The 24,815-nt window shown below is 38.2% G+C and overlaps 1 protein-coding gene across 1 annotated transcript in view; it reads right to left on the bottom strand.

The window, feature by feature from the left end:
• F5 (coagulation factor V) overlaps positions 1 to 24,815 on the bottom strand; it is a 110,793-nt gene that overhangs the window by 15,121 nt on the left and 70,857 nt on the right. Inside the window, exons 16-23 of the mRNA XM_082244471.1 lie at positions 24,354 to 24,590; positions 19,639 to 19,852; positions 16,947 to 17,126; positions 14,701 to 14,817; positions 14,419 to 14,490; positions 8,524 to 8,618; positions 5,717 to 5,872; positions 2,254 to 2,398 (exon numbers count right to left, since the gene is read on the bottom strand). Of these exons, the coding sequence (XP_082100597.1) occupies positions 2,254 to 2,398; positions 5,717 to 5,872; positions 8,524 to 8,618; positions 14,419 to 14,490; positions 14,701 to 14,817; positions 16,947 to 17,126; positions 19,639 to 19,852; positions 24,354 to 24,590 (1,216 nt within the window). The remainder of the gene's footprint in view (positions 1 to 2,253; positions 2,399 to 5,716; positions 5,873 to 8,523; positions 8,619 to 14,418; positions 14,491 to 14,700; positions 14,818 to 16,946; positions 17,127 to 19,638; positions 19,853 to 24,353; positions 24,591 to 24,815) is intronic.

Genomic DNA, 24,815 nt, shown 5'->3' with positions numbered 1-24,815 from the left:
AGTGGAACGGGTGCCATTGAAATCAATGGGCTGTGACTTGTCTTGCGACTTTATGTGTCCAAAGTCACATGACAAGTCACACTAGTTGGAAACAGAGTCTAAAATTCATTACTCACATGTAATGAGCAATAGAAATGGATCTGTATCCTTCTAAACTTTCAAAAATGTTAATTTGTACCTTATTTATTTCATATATTGTGCCTGTCACGTGACCTCCCCCCCCCCTCCCTCAGGAGAAGCTGCTAGCCTAAACGTGGCTATGAAGACAGGAGGAGCTCATGGTGAAGGATAGGAGGGATGGGGTTGGGGCTGGGACAGTCTAGGCATTTCTGTCTAAGAGAGACCTTTTCAAGAAGTTAACGATAGCTTAGCAAATTTAGATAAAGGGAGATAGCGTTGTTGGTGAAGAACAGGAAGAAGCTATTTGTCTAGTTTAGATAAGACTTTCTAAGCTACACAAACAGCTAGCCAGAAAATGAATAATATCAAAGATAAAGATGTTTAAACATACTATTAATAGGAAAAATTTCATTTTTGACTGGAATTTCCCTTTAAAGCAGGTGGTTAAGCAGCATGATGACCGGCAGATTTATACAATCGGAAAGGATCAGATGCATTTTCAATTTAGTCACTATCTAATTACTAATGTCAGAATGTAACTGCTGTTAAGACACAGGAGCAAAATGTTCTATTTTGATTGCAGCAGCTTACAATGCCCATTTTTTATCATTACCTACTCCAGGAGACACTAGTTACCCTGGCGGTAAACAGTATCACTCATATTTCAGTGTGGAGTAAAGTAACATTCCCTGTCATACATCAAAACAAACATTTGGGCAGTTTTGCATTTTATGTCACTGAGAGTGGAGCCAACTATTAGGACTAGACTTGTTTCATGCACTGGGATTTAAAGTTCCAGATCAGACATATGGCTGATAGACAGTGTCTGGGAGGGAAGATACCCACTGGCCTTACTGGACTAGGTCTCATTCACAAATTTTCTCATAATCCAGCAATGAACCCTCAGATATCTCTAGCCCCCTATACTAGTTTAGATTGTGATTGAGCAAGAGCTAAAAGAAACTCCTGCAAAAGGATAATATAGAGCCTATTGACTCTTCCCCATGGATTTCCAACCTAGTCATAGCACCACTGGGGAATCGCCTACAAAACTGATGATGACTTCACATGTTTGAAGCCACCAAATAAAGAGGCAGAACCCCAAAACTTGTGAACTAGAGTGGAGAAGTACCAGGACAAAGCAAAAAGTTACAGTAATGCAAAGGAAATGACAAGACAACTACCCTAATTTCTGGCCAGTGGGCGAGGATAGGGAAAGCACCAACCAAGTCAAAGTTTAACCCCAGTCTATTTATTCCTGTGCATATCCACAGCCAATTGGGACCAGTAACCTAAAGGCTGGAGAATAGATTAATTTGGCATGTGAGCAGGTTAGCACTTAGCACCTGTTCAAGATTCTTTGGTCGTGCAGGAGACTACTCCTAATTGGCTTACCTGGGATGATCTGTCTAACGTTACCACACAACCACAGACATCTAAAAGCCACAACTCTATCATTACCTGGAGAGTGGAACTCAGCAAAATTCAGAAAGCATAAAAAAAGGAACCTAGGCATTTGGGTGACTACAGTATGTACTTTATAATGTTATCCATTTTGAAGTGTAAGGGAGGAAGGGGGGGGGGGGGTGTTGAGTATTTGTTAAGTTCCACATATTGCAATTTAAGAAAATGTTATGTCATTTCTGCTTTAGGAGCTTTAAGAGATAGTAGGAGGCGTTAGAGCAGCAAGTTTGTGTGATTAATAAAGATTGTGACCTATTTCCGGTCTGTCTGCACTAAGACTCAACACAACATTTTCCTACAAGATGCTTTGTTTTTTGAATTTGAGAAAGACGAGATGACAGGATTTTTGCTCAGAACTATTCAGTTTCTTTAAGTTCTCACACCATAGTGAACCATTGTTTTACTATCTTGTGTTGGTCCATAAATAATTTATATCTATTGAATTATATTTTTATTTCATTTTAAGGAACATGTTATAATAAATTCATATATCTCAGATACAATTCTCAGATGCATGTATTACAGACAATGGCCAAAATCAAGTTTTATTAAACTGAAATAATGAGGTGTTTCTTTCTTTTATTGGTTTAAAGAAACGTAACCTGCCACTAATAATAATCATTTTAATTTCCATACATATTTACACTAATATACTTTAAACAACTTTACCGTTTATTTCACACCCAAGCAATTCCATGCGAAGAGCTGGTTTATTGGAGTACTTTGTGGGATAAACTCTTATATATCGTGCTGCAATTGGAGGGTTAAACTGATTTTCTTTTATACTTGAGGAGTCACTATTCCCTTGAAAAATCTGTGAAGATGAATTTAAAATTTGTTGATTACATTTTGTAATAAATATCATATAAAAAGTGTATGTAACACCTGTGGATCCAAAAATATGTGCGGTCACATAGTCATTTAATCTGATTTGTAAAGCACATGAAGTTTTTAACCACCTGGTGCATTCTTCGTTTTGCGCTTAGTAAAGCGGCAAGGTCAATATCTTTGGAAGGAGATAAGCCTCAGAGTAGAAAACTACCCTACGATAATGCCCCGGGGCAAAATGTGTCATTTGGCAGAGACTTTCAGGCTGAAGCCGATCTTGATTCTTATGCTATAATGGCTGGTTGGGAGAGTGGCATCTTTTTCACTTGATGTGTGTATCCCTCTGGATGGGCATTTTAGCCATCTGCATCCCTCTACCTGTAGATCTTGGGAATGTAACTCCTGACTTCGAGCTGCGTTCATCAAAGTCTAGTCTAAGGTAGCAACCAAAAACTAGAATTCTAAAGGCATGTTACACCATCATCTTAACCCTTTAGTGACTGAGGGAAAAACAAAAGGTTAATGCATGAACACAATTTTGCAACGTTGACGAGCATTAGTAAAATATGTCATCTCAACTACTTTGTGTCCAGGTGGATTATATCTTTTTTTTTTTTCAGAATATATTGGAGTTTCTTTTGATGGTAAATGTTAATGGATACTTCCTGGTTTTATTATCAAAGAAAAACTGGCATAAAATAGAAAAAATAATTTTTTTTTAAAGTTTAATTGTATATTTCTTGCTATTACCATAACTTACCACCAAGGAACAACCCAATATAAATTCTCCTGCTCCTGTTGATCACAGCAATACCACATATGTGTATGTTATTTGTTGTTTGTACCTGTAGTACGGCTTAGAAACAATAGTTTGCATTTTTGCTTTTATTTAACCCTACCTAAAAGACATTGACACTAACTGACACTGATACTAATTTAAAAAAATTTTTTTTTTTAAATTCTACCCAAAATATACTGACACATACTTTTGACCCTTACCTTGACCCTAACACTAACCCTAGCATTCAGGACATGCATGCTGACAGTCCCAAATCGTAGCCACACCTCACTGATGCATTTCACCTAGATTGGGCTAAGGCTGGCAATACATTATTAAATTTGCTTGTACAATTTTCCTTTAGATTTACCAAAACCATATAATATTAGGTCACACATAAACACTTTAAATTTATATCCAATTAGGCAGGCCCTTGCACTACATAGTTTAACCACTTCTGGACTGGAAGGATTTACCCCCTTAATGACCAGACCATTTTTTGTGATACGGCACTGCATTACTTTGACTGACAATTGTGTGGTCATTCATTGCTGTACCCTAATAAAATTGATGTCCTTTTTTTCCCACAAATAGAAGTTTCTTTTGGTTATATTTGATCACCTGCGTGCTTTTTATTTTTTGCGCTATAAACAAAAAAAGAGTGACAATTCTGAAAAAAAAACAATATTTTTTACTTTCTGCTATATAACATTCCAAATATAAAAATTTTAAAATCAAATCTTTTGATAATTTTAGGCCAATTTGTATTCTGCTACACTTTTTTGGTAAAAAAAAAAAAACAATCCCAATAAATGTATATTGATGGGTTTGCTCAAAAGTTATTGCATCTGTCTCTGTTACTCGGGTCCTTCCCACTCAATCCCTTCTACTCCCCATACCTCCTTTGACTGACTCCATGGTTTGGAGTTTAATCTCTGTACTAGTATTGACTGTGAGTCTATCCATCGGTACTGTATCTGTATCCGACACCCATTAATATTATATAATCTGGTTGTTGATTATTTGCCTTCTTGACTGTTATTCCTTGTATTATATGGGATGTTTGTCCATACACTCTACCCTATTGGCATTGCTCCCACTCCTCTCCATTTGGTCGTTCTCACTTTCCTGCCACCCTGAATTTTGTGGAGCATTATCTCTGGTACTACTGTCAGTTTTTATTATTTCACTGTACGTGATGTACCTCTTTCTCATGTTTGTATCACAACCTTTTGCTAAATAAAGAAATTATATAAAAAAAAAAAAAAAGTTATTGCATCTACAAACTAGGGGAAAGATTTATGTTATTTATATATATATATATATATATATATATATATATATATATATATATATATATATATATTTTTTTTTTTACTAGTAATGGCGGCGATCAGCCATTTTTAGCGGGACTGCAACATTGCCGTGGATGTATCAGACACCTAACTGACATTTTTGACACTTTTGGAGGGACCAGTGACATTACTGCAGTAATCATTGCTAAAAATATGCACTGCCACTGTACTAATGACACTGTCAGGGAAGGGATTAACATCAGGGGCGATCAAAGGGTTAAATGTGTCCCCAGGGGGTGCCTTCTAACTGTGGGGGGATGGGCTTGCTGAATAAACACAGAGACCTGTGTTCCTAAATAAGAGGAACATAGGATCCCTGTGTTCATAACTGACAGAACAGCGGTCTGCCGTGTTTACAAGGGAAGACCCCCGTTCTGTCTCTACTGTGAGCGCTCGCGGTTGCCTGGCGGTAATCGCGGCCGCCGGACCCACTGATTAGCTTTCCCTGTGTGCGAATGGGTGTGCGCGCGCCCCCCGCTAGCGGTCCCACGAATCGACGTACAGGTACATCATTTCGTGGGACAGAGCCGACCTGCCGCTGTAAAACTACGGAGGATGGTCCGTGAGTGGATAAGGTAAATCTGAAGAAAATTGAACAAGAGAATTGAACATGTATGGCCAACCTTAGTTGTTTGCATGTCGGGCAGGAGGGGCGGACTGGAGATTAGGGGCAATGCACTATGTGGAGTTTCCTAATAAAAATGTCTCCGTAAAGAAGAATGTAACACTTAGGTCTCCTTCCATGCATGTTACGGGATTCCACACCATTGATGAGAAATTTTTTTGCTGAGGCTACCTCAGAAATCAGTCCTGGCCCATAGTTCTCAATGATTCTTCCAGGCAATTTCTCATCAATTGACAGCATTCAACAGCGCAGGCATGAATTACTTTAAGGGAATTAATTATTGAAATATATTGTGGACAATGATTGAATCAAAGTAATATAGCCAAATGGATGACAATAAGCGGGATATAGTCAAATAATACAACATTAGGAAATCTTTAGAGCTCTCTCTGTTATAAACGTGGTTTACTAGAGAAAGTTTTTTTAATCCATAAATATACTGTATTTAAGTGTAAAACAACTTTCTTCAAAATGCAAATTCTGAATTCCATGTTAACGCAGGTTTACCAAACCTATATGTATATCAGAAAGGTAATAAATACATACCATATGCAATGAAGTGCTATTTCCTTTGAAAGCCGCCCACTTTTTCCTGTCTTTGCTGTATACCACAAAGAACTCAGTTATGTAATACTGGCTGAAATATCTACTAGCTCCTTGTGTTTTTATTCCAGAGATTAAATAGGTTTGTTGTAAATCCACCTACATTCAAAAAGAAAAGCAATGATTTTCCAAATAACTTTTACTGATTAAAGTAAATCCACGCTTTAAACTGTTGACGAGATAGTCATGGGGAAGTCTTGCAAGCAAACTGGTTGTTAAATGCAAATGGAAAAGTTAAAATGTATTTAAACTCCAAAATATATGCTTTGAGGAAAGTTCCCCCGGAAGTGACAAGGACCCTGAATTTCAGACAAGAGTGACAGGTAGTTTTCAGTACGGAAAATGTTCTTAGCCTGAAAAAGGGAAATGAATGTAGTCTCTACAGCTAAGAATTGAAAAGCTGCAATAAATCAACTTTTTGGTCTTGGGTTTAGTTAACCTTTAAATCACAACCAAATCAAGTATACAGTGTTTACTTTACATAGCCCAATATGCTTACTGTGCTGAAACATCTGTAAATCTATAGGTTACAGGACATTGCATCCTGAATATGCAGCTTTGCATTTGTAATATCTAAAGACCTATATTATGATGTCACTTCTGGTCTTGCAAGGGTTTTTTTTGTACTAAGACGTGTGGTGCTGGGCAGGGCCACACAATAAAGATCTCAGGAGCAGGGCTGGAGGCAGGTATTTAGCCATGTGCGTTACCATACTTTCCAACTGTCCATAACATACGTTACCATACTTGCCAACTGTCCCGTTTTTGCCGGGACAGTCCCTGCAAATAGGAGCCTATCCCAGGTAATCTACATTGTCTCGGCAAGCCCCCGTTAATCGTTAATCGGGCTGCCCGTAAATGCCCGTTACGGGCAGCCGGTGGCCGTAAAAAAAAATTTGCGGGCCGACATACCAGATAGTATAATTAGGTTTTATCGTACTTATTTACACCTTGCACTTTATTTATATTTACATATTACATTATGTGAAGTGGGCAGAGCTTCAGGGAAGTGGGTGTGGTAAGTAATTGATAGCTGTGCTGCAAAGTGTCCCTGGAAAATTTTTTTCAAATGTTGGCAACTATGCGTTACACTGAGGGAGATAGTGGAGGGAGATAGTGGAAGTTGTCCTTTTATGGGAAAGTGAAATAAAAAAAAAAGAAATTCATATACTGAACACTATCTCTCTATATACCACATACAATAACTAGAATACAATAAGTGTTTATGCAAAGACTGTGTGGTGCTGGGCAGTAAAGATTTTCATGATAGTACAAAAAGTCAGGGGCAGAAGAGTGATCCTTGATAAAAAAAATAAATAAATAAATGAAGTAGTCCTTTAATTATATTTCCACTAAGCTTTCCATTAAATGTGACAGTTAGGGCTCTTTGACATGGGCGATCCGATCAGATCCGCCTGTCAGTTTTTTAGACGGATCTGATCGGATCCTCCATGCAGCTCTATGGGGCAGCGGATGTCAGCGGAGACACCTCCGCTGACCCCCGCTGACATCCGTATCCGATCCTGTCCGTGAAATCCGGACGGATGGAAACCCTATTTTCCCATCCGTCCAGGGATCGGATTGGATGAGAGCGGACAGGCGGTCCGCTCTCATCCGATCCCCCATAGAGAGCAGCGGGAGCTGTGACACCTCCCTCTCCGCACTGCAAGCGGAGACGGAGCTGTCATCCGCCTGCTCAGCGATCGATCCCCGCTGAGCAGCACGGATCCGCCTACAGATCGTGTGAAAGAGCCCTTACAGGGTTTTAACAAACCATAAAAATACCAGAGATGTTTATGATTGTCTACTTTTATCCATGTGGTTTAAGGGCTCGTTCACACCAGAACACGGTTCCAGAAACCTGCATTCCATGCTTGTTCCCTGTACCACGTTCAAAAAGCACTGGGTGTGCGATCTGTTGCGGGTGTTAATCTAATCCTAACAACACATCAAACACAGATTGCAAACGCAGTGCATTTGCCTGCACCTGATCGTATGGTACAACAGTACCATGCAATCTGGTGCAGTGTATTATTAAAATGTAGTGCACGCACTCATTTTGGTCCAATCCAGTGTGATTTTTAGCCCATCCAAACAAATGGGCTGAAAATCGCATTGCAATAAATCGTAGAGCACATGCAATGCGTTCCTGTGCGATACCGGTGAGAACCGGCACTAAACCCTTTTTCAAAAGAAAAAAAAAGTTGCTGGTACTGCAGAAAAAAGTTTTGGTTTTAGTAGGGTAAATGTGTTTATTGCTTACTTGAAAGAACCTTTCATAAAAATGGAAGATCCACTTTGCTTGCGGCCCCCCACCTAAAGGGCTGGGGAGATTTTGAGTGACCAGGTCTCCTGGGAGACAGCAGTGAGTTACCTGCGCCTTCCAGAAGTGTTTAAAGCCAAACTGAGGAAATTACTTTAATTTTGTACAGACTTTTTCCGTTTTTATAGAAGATTTCATTTTAAAGTCCATCTAAAACTACACGTGTACCTGTAGGATCAAAATCTAGTAAAACTATGTTACGAAGGAGAATGAAGATAAAATATAAATCCTATGGTATTACTTTTTACTGACTACATCATACATGTTATTTTTCTTATCTTAGTTATACTACAAGATCACTCCGGGGAAGCTGTGTGTGTATGCATAATGCATACAGCATATATTTAGAAAATTGCAAATTCTTCTAGCTAGTAGATTACAGAATGCTCCAGGAAAAACATATTCAAAAGGTGTTGAAAACACATACCTGTATCCATGGCAATGAGGATGTATTCATGTGTGCACTCCAAGCATTGTATGAACCTGCGTTGTTCAATCTGGCTTGTTTTGGCTCCCAGTAATCTATTGGGTCAGATGGTAATGCGTGTGATATTAAGTAGTGTAGTACTGAAAATATTACTACAACCTTATTCTTTTCCATTTCCATAAAATATTGTGATAATATGAAAATGAACTTCACCAGGTAATTAAAGAGCAATAGATATTCATTTAAAAAGAGCTCAACGTAAATTACATGATCAGTGTGTATAGATGTTTACACAATTTCAACTGGAAATCAGGCTTTGCTTCTTGTTGAACCCCCCAATACCAGGGATATACAAACTGTGGCCCTCCAGCTGTTGCAAAACTACAAGTCCCATCATGCCTCTGCCTCAGGGGGTCGTGCTTGTGGCTGTCAGAGTCTTGCTATGCCTCATGGGACTTGTAGTTCTGCAACATCTGGAGGGCCACAGTTTGGATATCCCTGCCCTATACCATAGTCTAACTCAGCCCTTTTCAACCAGGGTGCCTTGGCAAAATGTCTAAAAAAGGATCAAAGATTGTATCCAAGCCAGCAGGTGAATGAAGCCCGCCTTTTAGTTACACAAAACCACAGTTTTTCATTATGCACCCTTCTGACTTTCTAGACACTGGCATCCTAACAACCAGTGATGACATCAGTTAATAAGGAGGATATCTGTTGCCTCCACACCATCCTTGTTTGACCCTCCTCTGCCTCCCTCCCTCAGCACTGGGGTGACATTAGGTGAATGAAGGAGAGAAATTGAGGGAGAAGAGAAACATCGGAATACTAGTCAGTACCAGTGTGCAAAAGTGTATTTGCTTTGGAAGAATAAATCACCTCCAACTTGAGTGTCCTACGTGTGGATGTTGCTGCATTGTGTAAAGCTATTAGTATAGTTTTTTACATTTTAGAAAGGAGGTGTCTCAAGACATTCCCTAATTTTAAAGGGTGCCCTGAGATTGTCTATAATTTTAAAGGGTGCCTCAACTAAAAAAAAAGGTTGAGAAACACTGGTCTAACTGAATACATCAGACTCTCTGCACTTTCTAATGTTGTCAGAAACCCACAATGCTACAGGTAGCCAGAGACCATCACTTCTGGTTTCATGGCAAACTGTACATATTAGTCTTGAGCTTTTACTACATGGCGGTTGCCTCTGTGCACAGCAACAACACCAGGCTGCAGCTGGCACCTAAGTGTCATTACCCATATACAATAGGTATAGCACACTATACCTTTTAAAAAGAAAAATACACTATACAGAGAATTCATGGCACAGAGAACTAAGGATGCAGAAGTTAAGCATAAAAAATATAAAAAAAGTTAACTAGTAATATGAGAATAGCTAGGAAAGAATATTATAATAAATTACTGGAAGATAATAGGAATACCATTAAAGGAATATTGAATATATATCGAATACTGTAATAAAAAATACTCTAGACAAGTGAGTTACCCTAAATATTTTATCATTGATAAATGAGAAAAAGTATAATATGAATGAAGGGGTTAATAAGTTCAACTCTTTCTTTGTGAGTATTGGACCTGATCTTGCAGAACAAATCCCTGATCCAATAACATCTGAGGAGCAGAATGACAGTTTTATAGATAGAAATTTGAGTTCAATGTTCCTCACAGCAGTGAATGAAAGAGAAATTATAGATACTGTTGTAAAATTCACAAATTAAACATCTATGACTGTGATGGCATTGATATGACCATTTTTTTCTGCATCTGGATCATGTGGTGTTGGTTTATCATTGCAAGATTTGAAGACGTCACCATACATATATACACATTATTCATTTGAGAGACTCCTTGATTAGAGATTAATTTTTTATACAATTTTTTTCACAGTTGTTACTTTGGTGGTTTATTATATTCCACAGTATTACTGTTGATCAATATTTGTATGATTTATTTATACATTTTATTGTATAGTCTTTTGTTGAGTGCACTATTTCTCCTATACACATTGATATGACCATTGTTAAAGGGTAATTGAGGGGAATTCAATACCTTTAACACATATCTGTAACATGTTATTCCAGGCTGGCATCTCCAAACAAAATGAAAAAAGCAAAAGGCCTTCCTCTATATAAATCAGGGAACAAACACCATTTCACAAACTATAGGCCTGTATTCTTACTACCACAATTTTCCAAAATTGTAGAAAAACTTTTTAATAACCGGCTGGACAAATTTATAGGAAAAAAAAAAAAAATAACTGAAGATCAATATGGATTTAGATCAAATAGTGCAACATCACTGGCATTAATAGATTCAATAGAGGAAATTTCAAATTCAATAGACCAGAAACAACATATAGTTGGGATATTGAAAGACTTAAAAAAAAGCATTTGATACAATAAACCATGACACATTGTGGTATTAGGGGTAAAGTGTTAGACTGGGTGAGGAGTTATTTGACTAACAGGAGACAGTTTGTGAGGTTGGGTGATTATTGTTCATCATGTTTGGACATTACTTGTTGTGTCCCCCAGGGGACAGTGTTGGGCCTTAAATTGTTTATTCTTTATATCAATGATTTATGTATGGTGTCAAAAGCATTGAAGATGGTGTTATTTGCTGATGATACTATTTGTTCAAGCAGTGATTTACAGTCTCTAATACAAGTGATTAATATAGAATTGAGGAAATTGAAATTATGGTTTAATAGAAATAAGTTATCATTAGATCAGGACAAAACAAGAGTAATACCTTTTGGGAACTGCAGAATTAACACACAAATAGATATTCAGATGGAAGGGGTTAATATCAAAAGAGTTAATGAAACACAATTTCTCAGAGTGATAATAGATGATCAGATCTGTTGGAAATCACATGTTAAGCATGTGCAATCCAAAGTATCCAAAAGTATAGCAGTTTTAAATAAAGTAAGACGTGCTGGATTATAAATCACTCTGTATTTTATATTGTTCTTCCATATCTCAATTATTGTGCAGAGGTTTGGGGCAATAAATATAAAACTAGAATATATCAATTGATCATACTGCAAAAGAAAGCAATATGGATTATTTATAGTGCAGGATATAGGGTTCACACAAACTCATGGTGCAATTACAGCACAAATAATTTTAAAAATAAAAAACAGTTTAAAAAGTGGTATAGAGAAATAATTTTTTCAAGGTATAAGAATGAAGGTGTTTGAACTTTTATTGTGTTTTTTTTTTTTTTGTTTCTTTAATAATATTATGATAGATTTTTTGTATTTTTTTTGTTAGTTTTGTTTGGGTGTGTATGTGCATTTATGTATGTATATATTTCTATAATTTTGTAGTTAGATTATTGGTAATTAATATATTACATTATGCTTAGATCAATAATTATTGTATGACTTTATAGTGATGGGATATTGAATATTTTATTAATAATTATGGAGAAGGTGTGGGATTAGGTCAGTTTGTACTTCTTCCCATTCCTTTTCAGGCATGTAAACTAAATAATTTTTTCTAGTTCTTTTATGTCTTTTGTAACTATTTTTTTTGTGATTGTCTACTACTGAATGATTATTACTTCTTTAATTTTGGATGTTTTCTTTTTTTTTTTTTTTTTTTACATGTTTGAAATAAAGTAAAGCTAACCAACCCTCCTAGCTAAGTTGCTATAGTTGAGGCAAATTAGGTTTATGGCTCCCCTGCAGCAGAGGACCAGAGTTCAATTGCGTTTGGCTGTTTTTTGGGTTCTGCTGGCTGCAGGCTCTGCTGCTTTCCTATTGATTCTGGTAGGTTCCAGAATTTAGTGGGTGGAGGAGGCAAAACTTTGCCTGCATATTAATGCAGCCTCAGCCAACCCCCTCCATTGGCACGAAAAGTGGCCAGCAGGGGGCTGGGGTATGCATAAATAGTATGGGGCCTGAAACACCAGGGTCTATGTTCCTATGGGAGAAGACCCAACTGAGGGCAGAGACCCTTTTGGCTGTTATCTGCAGAATAGACTAAATCCATTTGGGTCCCAGCTCTAGCTAGAGTGCAGGGCATGTGATCCGATTGTGCCAATTTCACTGCGTTTTGTGAACCGTTTTTGGGGTTGTCGTTAACCTAACATTGACACCTGCAGCGGTTCACATGAACGAATTGTGATTGTGATGCGGTGCGTGAAACGCACAGGAATGACTGCGAATCCTGCACCGCATTAGTGTGAACCTATGCTGAAAGATCATTTTCACTACACCAAACCGACATCTACAAACAAAGCACCTTTTTAATTGCTCTTTACAAATTTCCATTACTAAACCTTAAACTTTAGGTAAAATTATTTTTAGCTTTGGATAAATGGAAAATGGGAATAGTTAAGACTACTGTAAGGTTTTTTCTTTTTCTTTTCTTTTGTGTTCTGTTGGGTTGTTTTTCCTTTATATCCCATCCAAGATACACAGGTGGACTTTAGAGGAAATGTCCCCTCTTAGAATAGGGAATATCCAGTCTTAGAAAAGGGGTCGACAAAAGAAAAAATGGTGGCACACTGCAACAGGGTCAAATTGTGAAGAAGTCTTTATTGGTCAATGCCAGACAAAGAATCACAGAAAGGTTGATGCGTTTTACACAAGCAATTCGTGCCTAATCAAAACGTTGAAAAGGTGTCCCCATTGAAAGATTTCCCTTTACAGTACCTTCTTTCCAATATTTGGATTTACAGCACCTTCTGTACCAGACACAATGGTCACCAGGGCAAATATAAAGGGTAATTATCCCCAGTCGGGACACTGAGAGCAGTTAACCACTTGCCGACCGGTCACGTTGACCGTACTGCGGCAAAGTGGCTCGTTCCAGTCCAGCGACGTAGACCTACGTCGCTGGACTCCTCCCCTTGTGGGCGGCGCGCGTGCGCCGCCGGAGGCTCGCCCCCACTGTTTTCAGTCACAGCGGGAGTCGGGCCAGGGGAGGAGCGGCGGTGATCACCGCCGCTCTTCCCCGATCGTCGGGGAATCGAGTCTGGAGATCCGCCCGCTTGTGTAAACAAAGCGGGCGGATCTCCTAAGTGACAGGCAGGGTCAGATTGCGATCTGTCCCTGTGTCACTCAGATACCTCCCCCCACACACGTCAGTAAGCACCAGGCATACATTAACCCTCCCTCTCCAATAAAATTAACCCCTTCCCTGCCAGTGTCATTTTTACAGTAACAGTGCATATGTATAGCACTGATTACTATAGTAATGTCACTGGTACCCCCAAAAGTGTCAAAAATGTCAGTCAAGGGTCCGATCTGTCTGCCACAATGTCGCAGTCCCGCAAAAAAAAAATCGCAGATCGCCGCCATTACTCGTTAAAAAAAAACCCACCAAAAATGACAGAAATCTTTCCCTTAGTTAGTAATCACAATAACTTTTGCGCAAATCAATCAAAATACGCTTATTGTGATTTTTTTTTACCAAACATAGGTAGCAGAAAACAAATTGGCCAAAAATGTAAAAAAATTTAGATTTTTAAATTTTTTTGGGGGGAATTTCATATTAAAAAATTTGAAAAATATTGTTATTTTTTCAAAATTTATGCTATTTTTTTGTTTATAGCGCAAAAAGTAAAAATCGCACAGGTGATCAAATACCACCAAAAGAAAGCTCTGTTTCTGGGAAAAAAAGGACGTAAATTTCGTTTGGGTACGGCGTCGCACGACCGCGCAATTGTCAGTTAAATTCGCACAGTGCCGAATCGCAAAAAGTGGCCTGGACGTAAGACAGCAAAATCCTCCGGTGGTAAAGTGGTTAACACTGGACAGAAGTCCTAAGCCTTCCATATTCTATTCAAAACTAAAAATATGAAGTTTGGACTTTACACAGATTTAAATCGTTTTACAAAAAAAAATGCATAGCCAACTTAGAAGATTTTACTTACCTATGTAATGTGATGCAGTGATCTGATCATCGGATATCAGTCTGCTTGCCATGCCAAGAGGAAAGTTACATTCTGGAAAATGAAGCATTTTTTTATGTACAAAAACTAAAGATAGTGACAAAGGCAAAGATTTTTAATAACCCTAAGCAACTAGATTTTACATTTCTTTTAGTGTAGAGCAGCAAATGGAAGAAGATTGTACTTTATCTTCAATGGGCCTCATAAAAATTCAAGTATTTAAATCGAATCACCTGATTATCTCCATCCTATATTTCTCCTTACCTGCATTTGCAATGTTGAATATTGCTTGCATTCCTGCTTGCTGATATTCTGCCACTTCCGTATCTAGCTGCCAAAGACCGGGTTTTGCAGGACGCATTTCAACTGTTGCAAATGAACCTTTAAGACAATTCAATGAATGTAATTAATCATTTTTTACTTTCATGATTATAGATGAACTAACAGTAATAAACCATCACCACTAAAGTATAAAACCCAAAAACAAAAATGTTTTGATCACCAGCTGGATCACCTGGTGATCCAGCTAGCAACACATTTCCTGTCTTAGGGATCTCCTCTGGATGGAAAAGCAATAGGCAAATCTTTGGACAGCAGCATTGCCAATTTGGGTAGAGGATATCATTAGATGCACTATGATATGTGGATTGACTTAACAAACACATTAAGGCTGGCTGAAGAAAAGAAAAAACATTCTATTTTTCCTACACCAGCCTTTACCTCGGCAGCAGCAATTTGTTTTATGAACAACTTCTACATTAATTCCTGGACGGACCTTGGGTTGTAAAAGCCAGTAAGACACAGGAAGGAGTTCACCAGTTGACCTCATTACCACACACCGTGCACTTGCCCTCACCCCTTCAGCAGATGGTTCCCACCTAACTCTACAGGTGCATGCGTTTCTGATGCAATTAGTGATCATCATTCTCACTAAATACTCAGCCATACATTTTTTTTACACCTTACCTTCATCTTGCATAGTTCCTTCATTTGGCAGAGTGTGCAGGTGCTGAATGTTCAAATAACAGTCTATGTGGATAGAACTGTAGTACTAAAAACAGGAGAAGTGTGTCTTGGAAGTATTTAAAGCTCACCATACACTATACAATCTGATTGAAAAATCTCCTTTAGAGCTACCGTCAACTATGTAGTGCAAGGGCCTGCTTGATTTAATACAGAGTGATTGCATAAATGGCATGTCCAATCCTCCTATTATATAGTTTTGGTAAAAAAAAGGCGATCGTACTGAGAATGTATTTTAGGTGTATAAAGGTGGCCATACATTGTACATTCTCGGTATGATCTAAAGAATTTACTGTATGTCAGCACAGCTGTGTAAATCCTTCTCTAATCGCTTTCAAAAATTTTGGAGGGCTACCGCAAAGTGGGAGAGGGTTTGTCCCCCTGCTGTCTGCAGATAAAAACCTGTGTCCCAGTTATGGGACTGCCACATTTTCCCCAAACAGGCCTTCCAGATTTGCCACAATGTGTTCTAAGCTGGCCAAGGAATCTTCTGATAACACCATCACCATTCAGCTATCATCATCCTCATCAGCTGGGTAGGGACCTGATACAGGCGAGCGGCACTCTCAGTATCTCCTCCCACTTAGATAGAGAGATGTCCTTCCGCACTAGCTGTGAAGAGGAGCATATCCTGCCGACTGTCGCCAAGTGTGGGAAGGGTGCAATATGGTGCTCCTGTCTCAGATATTGCACTCAGGTGGATGAGAACAGTATATTAGGAAAGTCCCAACAATGTACAATCAGTTCCAGTGGGTAGGCACAGTAGCAGATGATTGTATTCTTGAAATGATGCCGACAGCCTATGCAGTGAGGAGCAGGAATGGAGCCTGCCGGTCCACACCCAAATAGGAGGCTTCCTAAGTGGAGATAGTGTAGTACCTGCACTTTCCCTACTCCTCAGGAATCACTTCCTGCCTCTATGCCCTGTCCCTGCCAGACCCTGAACCTGTCCCTGGTCACTCGCACAAAGAACGCCAAACCTATGAGCCAGAGTTTTAAATGGACACTGCCTTGACCCAAGATGGTCGCTGAAGTGGGTGCCAATGTCCAATCAGACAGCTCTTCTCCTGGTGACTGCAGAAAATCATAAAGGAACCAAGTTCCGCACAACTTTCTTCCCTCCTTCTGCATTGCTGTTTCAATTTAGCGCCACCTACAATGGGGAGTACAGACTGCACCTGCACCTGCCTACAAGCATGTTTATTGTCAGCACATGGACTGAATAATTCGTTGTACTGCTTCTCTCTTTCACACAAATTCAGGTACTTACTGTGTTAAAAAAAAAAACATTTAATGATGTATAGAGCTGCATTAATGTATGCCATTTTTATCTATCTGGAATCCAGCTTTAAAAGAGAAGTATGGGCTTGTTTTTTTTAATCATGCTTGCACTCCTATGATCTACAGGATCCTTTAAGTAAAGTAAGTAAATCAAAACATGCACGACAACCAAAAACAATTAGAGAAAAAAATATGATTTAGTGTACCTGGTATTAGAGGATAAACTCCAAGTCGATGTTCTTTATTTATACTTTCAGTGACAGTCTGACCATGAAAATTAATCACATGCACATCTTTTGGATTTCCCATGTTTAACAAATGCCATCGCACTAATTCATCCTGATACATTTGAAGACCTTGCAGATTGTAGGTAATTCCATTTATGGCTGAAATCAAAGGATAAACGCATAAGAAAAAACATTGTACATTTAATGAAGAACTCAGGTAAAAAAACAGGTATTATTTTTTGCTATTAATTGGTGATATCCAACTTGAAAAAAATCTCTGGGTGTTTCTATCATCCAAGCTATACAACAGCTTTATCCTGAAAAAAACTGGCTTTTTATAAGCCTGCAATTCTTTGTTTTTGTGGTTTAAGCTCTATCTCCACATTCATGCTTAAAATCTGTATATTACTTAAAGTGTTTGTTACCCCAACACTTCATATTATTGATATGTGCCTGCTGTACCATGTGCTTGTATGAGAAAGTATCCTGTTCTCTAAGCAGGAGAGCACACTGTGGTCAGTTCTCTAGCTATGCTGAGAAATCAGTGTACTCTCCTCCAATGATCAGACATGCCCTCGCTGCACAGCCATTCACTGGGAAGCTCATTGTATGCTGCTTCTCTTTCCCCAGCTCTTATGCAGCTGAGAACAAAGGCAATGTGATCACCTATAAAAAAGGGAAAACATGTATTTATAATGTTTTTTTAGCTATACAAACATTTTTTGCCTTTCATTTCTATTTTAAACGAAATGGGTTGTTTTACAAGATGAACGTTTACAATCACTTTAAAGGATAAGTACGGGTTCACAGAATACCACAAAATAAATATGCCGAAGATTTGTGTGTTTGGTAGCAGTTCCTGCATGTCTTTGGGATGGAGGGCTGTAAGGTATGAAGGAGGGCATCACCAGTGTGTAAGTACTTTGTGGCTAACTTCTTGTTATTTATTACTAGAGCTTTACTTATGACTGAAACCTTCACTTTTTTCTCAGATCCCACAACTCAAAAAAAAAAAAAAAAAAAAGAAAGGATAAGTTAAAGTTATTTAAAAATATATAGCATTAGGAGCTGGTAGTTGTCACATTGAACTGAACTTATTCTGTAGTGCTGGAGAAGTTTTGCTGGTTAACCAAGTAGTTTATTTCAGAACTAATGGCATTAATAGCCACATGGGTAAATGTTGCTTTAATCCAAACACCATGGAATGTGTCAAGGTAGATGTTTGGTTAGGGTATATTCATTTTCTTCCAAAACCACGTAAAAGTAAACAAATTGTGGCACTCAATATGTTTTTAATACAATAGGTGCAAAAAGATGAGGAAATCTGGGACCACAGCACAAATAGTATGAAATATTAATTTCAGTTCATTAATTTTAGAAGGTACTGTGAACAAATTATACAGCTATCTACAAGAATTCCCGGGGCCCCAGTGGTAACAGTTCAGTCTATGCAAATTGTGCATCTATAGAAGTTATAGCCACATCTTTCTGGCAAAAATGCATACTAATACAAGACCAACAGTTGAAATATCAGACATGACTCTGTAAACAGGGGCCTAGGAAATTAGTGAACCTTCCTTTTTCGTGGTCACTATAGTTTTTTCTACAGAGATGGGGGGTGGCATTTGGGCAAGTTTTAGGGAAGTAGTCAGGATAGTCAAGGTTCTGGTAACAATGCGATACACAAAATAAGTGCAGTGCTAAATATATAAGTGTATATAACTATGATGAAACATTGATGAATCCAAATCAAAATAGTATCAAAAATGATGAGTCCATAATAATATAGTGTGGCGAACAAACGTGGAAAACACCGAAGTGAAACTGAAACGTTCAAACGCTCAGGCGTCCAAACTTAACAGTGAAGATAGACCCAGCATCAAAGTGAAGAGGCAAATGTGCTCACCAGATGGTATACCATGCCATACCATACCATATCATTACACTATGTTTGTGTACTATGTTTGTGTACTTTGGCTTTTTTCCCTTGTCGATGTGCCATCTGGAAAATGAGACCATTTAATCTAGAACCCCACGGATTCATTCAATCAACCATCATCTAAGATCGATCTGTTGCCTTGTGGAGGAATTTCTAGCCTGTATGACCCACCTACTATAAGGTATCTGGGTCCATACCATCTGGTGAGCGCATTTGCCTCTTCACTTTGGTGCTGGGTCTATCTTCACTGTTAAGTTTGGACACCTGAACGTTTCAGTTTCACTTCGGTGTTTTCCACATTTGTTCGCCACACTATATAATTATAGACTCCTCATTTATGATACTATTTCATTTGGATTCATCAATGTTTCATCACAGTTATATACACTTATATATTTTGCGCTGCACTTATTTTGTGTATGGTTTATGGACAATCTTATGTTGATTGTAGTGCTGGCAGCTTTATATATTACTGTCAGCGCGGTGCATTTTTTACATATTTTGATTCTAGTAACAATGCAAAACTAAATCATAGAGGCACACATAGAAGCCGTTTTTCTAGGTGATAGCCTTTTATTTCTCAATGTTTAAAACCGATGATAGGTTTGCTTCAGTCTCTGAGGCTGAAAGGGTTTTTAAATAACTTTGTATTTAATTCTGATTCAGTTATTGTAATTTAGAAAACACTGTGCCATTTAAACTAGACCTTGGTTGTGTTTGAATACAACATACCATGAAATGTGTGACATTTATTTGCATATGCTGGCTTGTCTGTGATGTCTGTACATGTATTCTTTGCTTTATTAAAGTACCAGCTTTTTTCTTCGTCAAAAGTCATAAACAACAATGTGAATTCACGGGCGTCCAGTGGCCTGTTTCCTTTATCAAGAGTACCACTTCTACAAATAAGCAATGGACCTATTAAGCCTGAATGGATGTCCTTTTCCTGTTGAGAAATAAAGGTATATGCACAAAATAAATAAAACATTTTGATAGTTAAAGTCCATTCAAATGCTCTTTTCTTCTTTCAGAGTGATAAACAGGCATTGATAAGAAAAGTTGGCATTGACATTTAAACCATTCTGGGTAGAAGTTCATCAGATCACTCAAAAATTTTCAGGCTCAATACCAAATGATCCAACCTTCTTTCTACTACACCACAATACCATATCCAAGAAAACCTACAAGAGATCAGTACTGCCTCAATTGATTATCATTGCCAGAAGCTGCCCTCTGAGGCTTTCGAAACCCCCCTTTCCTAAGTATGCTCTGTGGATAACCAATAGAAAAAAAATTAAACTAATTGAAGGCCTTGGGGTTGATTTACTACATGCAAATACGCTGTACACTTTGCAGGGAAATTTTCATATTGCAAGGGCATTTTTCAATGAACGTAGTGAAAATTTACTTTTAAAGAATATCCACTCATGTGCAAGGAAAATGAAAAGAATTGTATCTTTGCTTGTGCAGGATTGGATGATGGAAATCAGCAGAGCTTTACCTTGTTCCCTAAGCTAATGGGAAATTATGTTGCAAAGTGAACAGCCTATTGGCTTTTAGTAAGTCAACCCCCTTTTGTCTTCCAGTACACGCATTAACACTAAATTCTGGTTGACTTGGTATTACTGGATGGCTTTTACTGCCACCCCCGATTGTGAAGCACTTCTGAACAACAACCCTCACAACTCACAAAAAGGCATCACTTGAACAAGTGATCTACAGGATTCCCTTGCTCCTCCTTTCCCCTCATATTTACCCTCTTACCTCCACTTCTTACACCCTTACAAACTCTTTCCTTTGCTCCCCTATACCCCATTTCTTAGCATCTTTTCCTATTTTCTCCATACTCCTTCCTAGCCATATACAGTATAAAATGCATACACTACACGGAATGATTCCAATAGACCTATTGCAAGCCTAAAAATACAATATGCATATAAATCAGCACTCGCTTTCAGCAATCCTAAACATAATTCTAAAATTACAACTATTAGCAATCTGAAAGTTTTTAAAGTCCCAATCTATAAAGTGTCTTTCCAAAGGTTTTTCCAAGTTCAATAGACAAAACAGCTTCAGTAACACCCTCTCTGGTTGTGACTCCCTTGTAGTGCTTCACTCAAGAAGGTGCAAAAGATCCTTATAATTCTCAAACAGGACCTTCTATAATACTCCAATGTGGCTGTTTTTACAGCATCTTTATCTTCCCTCCAGAAGGATTCCTTCTCCCCTCTCCAAATTAGTGTCGGAAGCAAATATAAGATCAATAACGCGCCTTTAATTAAATTCTCTCTGCTGAGAATTCCTTATTCAATGCATCAAGAAAGACACATAAAACCGCCAAAGCATGAAAAAATATAAAATAGTGTGATACCGCTTTAATTTATAAATTGTGAACAAAGTGTCATCTCACTCACATTAACATACATGCTCAAGTGCCATAACCAAATGTGAAACAGTGTCTCCAACCAACTCATCAACCTATGGTCACACCATACACCTTACCAAAATGCTATACAATAAGTGATGTGCCTAGTAGGTATTTGCACAATAAAAAATTGGATTTGACCTTACATTGATGCGGCTCTTCTCTAATGTTTTGCATTGGAGAATCCTAACATTGGAGGCTAGAGGATTGGGAGGATTATTGATGATACAATTATATTCATGAACAGCGCTTATTGTCACAACCAGAAAGGACATTACTGATGCTATTTTCTCTACAATGAACTTGGAAAAACCTTTGGAAGGACACTTTATAGATTGGGACTTTAAAAACTTTCAGATTGCTAATAGTGAGACTTTTAGAATTTTGTTTAGTTTTGCTGAAAGTGAGCACTGGTTTTATATGCATGTTATCTCCCCACTGGGACTATGGGGGGTTCTCTCAGCTGCTGCTACTATATTGTGATAGACATTAGAGGAGCCTCTGGTATGCTAATTTGTGCAATAACTAGTTATACAATAGTTCTTTCTGATAGGAATAACAATACCACAACCAGAGCCAGCATTAGCTTTTTTTTTCAGATAATGTTATACAGTATATACAGTAGATATACTGTAGATGAAATCCTTGGTAATTATCTTTACTGTATTGACTGTTGCAATAATGTCCTTGTTTTCCAAATGTTTTTCGCCCTGTAACCAGTCTATGAATCTCTGTTCTCATAAATAAAGAATATACAAAAAAACAAGCTGGCGTGTTAAATGTCCCAAAAAAATATTATTATTTTTTTTTAGTAAACGCAGCTGGAAAGCTGGATTTCATCTGCACCATGCCAAGGAGTGTTGAAGAGGGTAGGAGGAGGAACTGAGAGCGGCTTCTACATTATTTCCTTATGCTCCTGCAGATAGAACTGTGCGGTCACACTAAAGGACCATGGAAGGAGCTAGGTGTGGCTATTCATTTATAGTTGCCATACACATTGCTAACATCTGAGCAGCTACAGCAACAAGGATAGCAACATTACAGTGATTTCCCTGCAGAAGGAGGAGCAATGTCACCCTATTAAAGGAAGTTCATATTCAATTGTTTTACAATCAGGATCAGTGTAGCCATATGCCGTAACCATATGGCAAACCAGTGATGTCAGCGCGCCTTCAGGAGGTAATGAAGGTAGTGGGCACAGCTGCCGATATAGACAGTGGAGTGGAGTGGGTGACCATATCGAACCATCAGGGGGTAATCTGACTGAGAGACATATATATTTATGCTTTATTCTTATCTTGTGTTTGTAAGTGCAATTTTTATGGGGGGTAATGGTGCAATTAATCTTTTATACAGTTACACTTTGGTGCTGTGCTTTATTTTGGTGAGAACACAGCATGAATCGTTAGATTCATGAGCACTGATGACAAGCCTGTAGAGAGACATTAGCATTACAAATTTTCTACTCACCTATCTGCCATGAGTGTTGAATTCATACCAAATACTAATACCACAAAATGCCTGATTATTGAGAGCTGATGAATATCCTACATCTAACTATGTGTCTGCCAAAGTGATAAGCACTTTTCAATGAACGAAAGTCTATTTCTCCAGAAGAAAATACACAAATGGTACAAACATATCTATCAAACAAATACTCTTACATCATCCAAAGGACTATTAAAAACATTAATATCCAAAAATTGTGCATCACCACAGTGTTTCACCTGAGGACTGTGGAGGTACATTCAACCACCACCAAAATGTCATGTTGTCCAAATGCCTTGGAAAGCTTACAATGCCTAGAAAGTCCTTATAGATGGCCTTAAGTTTGAAAATACGTGATGTATCTAGTCCTGAGTATCACGGGGCTGGATGTCATGTAAACAAATCTAAAGGTTTCACAACTAAGGTCTCAATGCAAATTACTCTTGATATGCACTTGGTCCACCCCCTATGACAAGCGAGCCTCCCAATAAAAGAGGACCACAGGATCCACAGACCATTCCTTGCTCTGTTCCAAGTCCTCCTACCAACTTCCTTCCTAAAACTCCACAGGTCCAGACATGCGACTATCAGCTAATAGGTTCACGTGGACTTTAAAGGAATTGCGAAGGGAAAAAAATGACATGAGCTATAGGTTTATAGCAGAGTCATATATCACTTTTTAAAGCTAAGCATTAGATACATAAAAATGACACTGTTATGCAGCTAAGTGTTGAGGGTGAGGTTAAGAGTTTGAATCACTCTGTCAGAACCAAAATCTGTGAGGTATGATGAGAGGTTACTCAGAGGTGCTCAAGGAAACCTGTTGCAGATTTCAGTATCCACGCTCTTCCTGAATGTTGAGCCATTCCCTTGGGCCTAAGCTTTAGCACTTGTTGCCCACCCCTTTTTGCCTCTCACACTTTTCTATTGACAAGTAAGGTAGCCCATTACAGTGATATACCTATAGGAATGTATGGGGTGGGAGGCAGCAGGCAAACTCTGTAATGACCAAGTAGTATTGGAGCTTTGCCTGGTTATAACTTCCTGGCATTCAGTTGAATCAGGGGAACTGAAAGCTGTTGCTACAGGTATGTACAGGCACCACTAGGGGCATTCTCTTTTATGTCAGCTTGTTTTATTTTGTCATTGTGGTAGCACGACTGTAATAGAACACAGGTGCCATGGAATAAGTGCCACCAAGGATGCTATGTGCAGGTAGTCTGCTGTTCTCACTGTTTTCAGGTGAGTTACCTTCAAAAACTGACTGGTTTCCAGCCAAAACGGAACAGAATATTATATGAACACCTTTAGGGGCAGGGATTGATGTAAATCACCATGTTTTGTTAAAATACTTTTAAAAGTGCCGTAGCTGTAAATGCTACTGATACGCATTGGTCAAAGCAGATATTGAAGTTATTTTTTTCCATGCAAAGATAATTTAGCCTGTTTTTCATGCCAACTGATGCAGTGTGCGAAAATCTTTTTCCATGTTATTTTAAAGTTTTTAGAGATTCTAAAAAACATGTGTTCTTACAATGCTGACACCAGAATGATAGGCCCATGTTCTGCAGGCTGATGCCTCTGGCTCAGGTCCAGATTGTTTTGTGGCATACCACACATAAACATATACTTCTCCAGGCTTTACAATGTCATCTCCCCGAAGCCACTCCTCTGTTTCATCGGTATAGCTATATCCTTCTGACGACTTTTCATAAGAAACTCCGTGGGCATGAATAGAATAAGGGCGACTTGCTAAGTTTTTAAAAGTCACCTACAAGAGAAAAAAACCATAAGGTCACAGATTGACAATAATTTATTAAGAAATATACCATGGATAAAAATATTTATATTTTTCTTTCACCTTTTCTTTTACTTATTGTGGCTGATATTTTTTTAATTACACACAACATTTACTTACAAAAAAAAAAAAAGAAAACTTTGAAGCTATGAAGTAGAAAAAAAAAAAACAAAATGTAAAATTAAAGCAAATGTAAAG

This window comes from Pelophylax lessonae (assembly GCF_965119305.1).
Source record: "Pelophylax lessonae genome assembly, chromosome: 2".
NCBI classification, from domain to species: Eukaryota; Metazoa; Chordata; class Amphibia; order Anura; family Ranidae; genus Pelophylax; species Pelophylax lessonae.
Note: the sequence above shows the minus strand (reverse complement) of the source record. Positions and strands in the feature narration are given on the sequence as shown.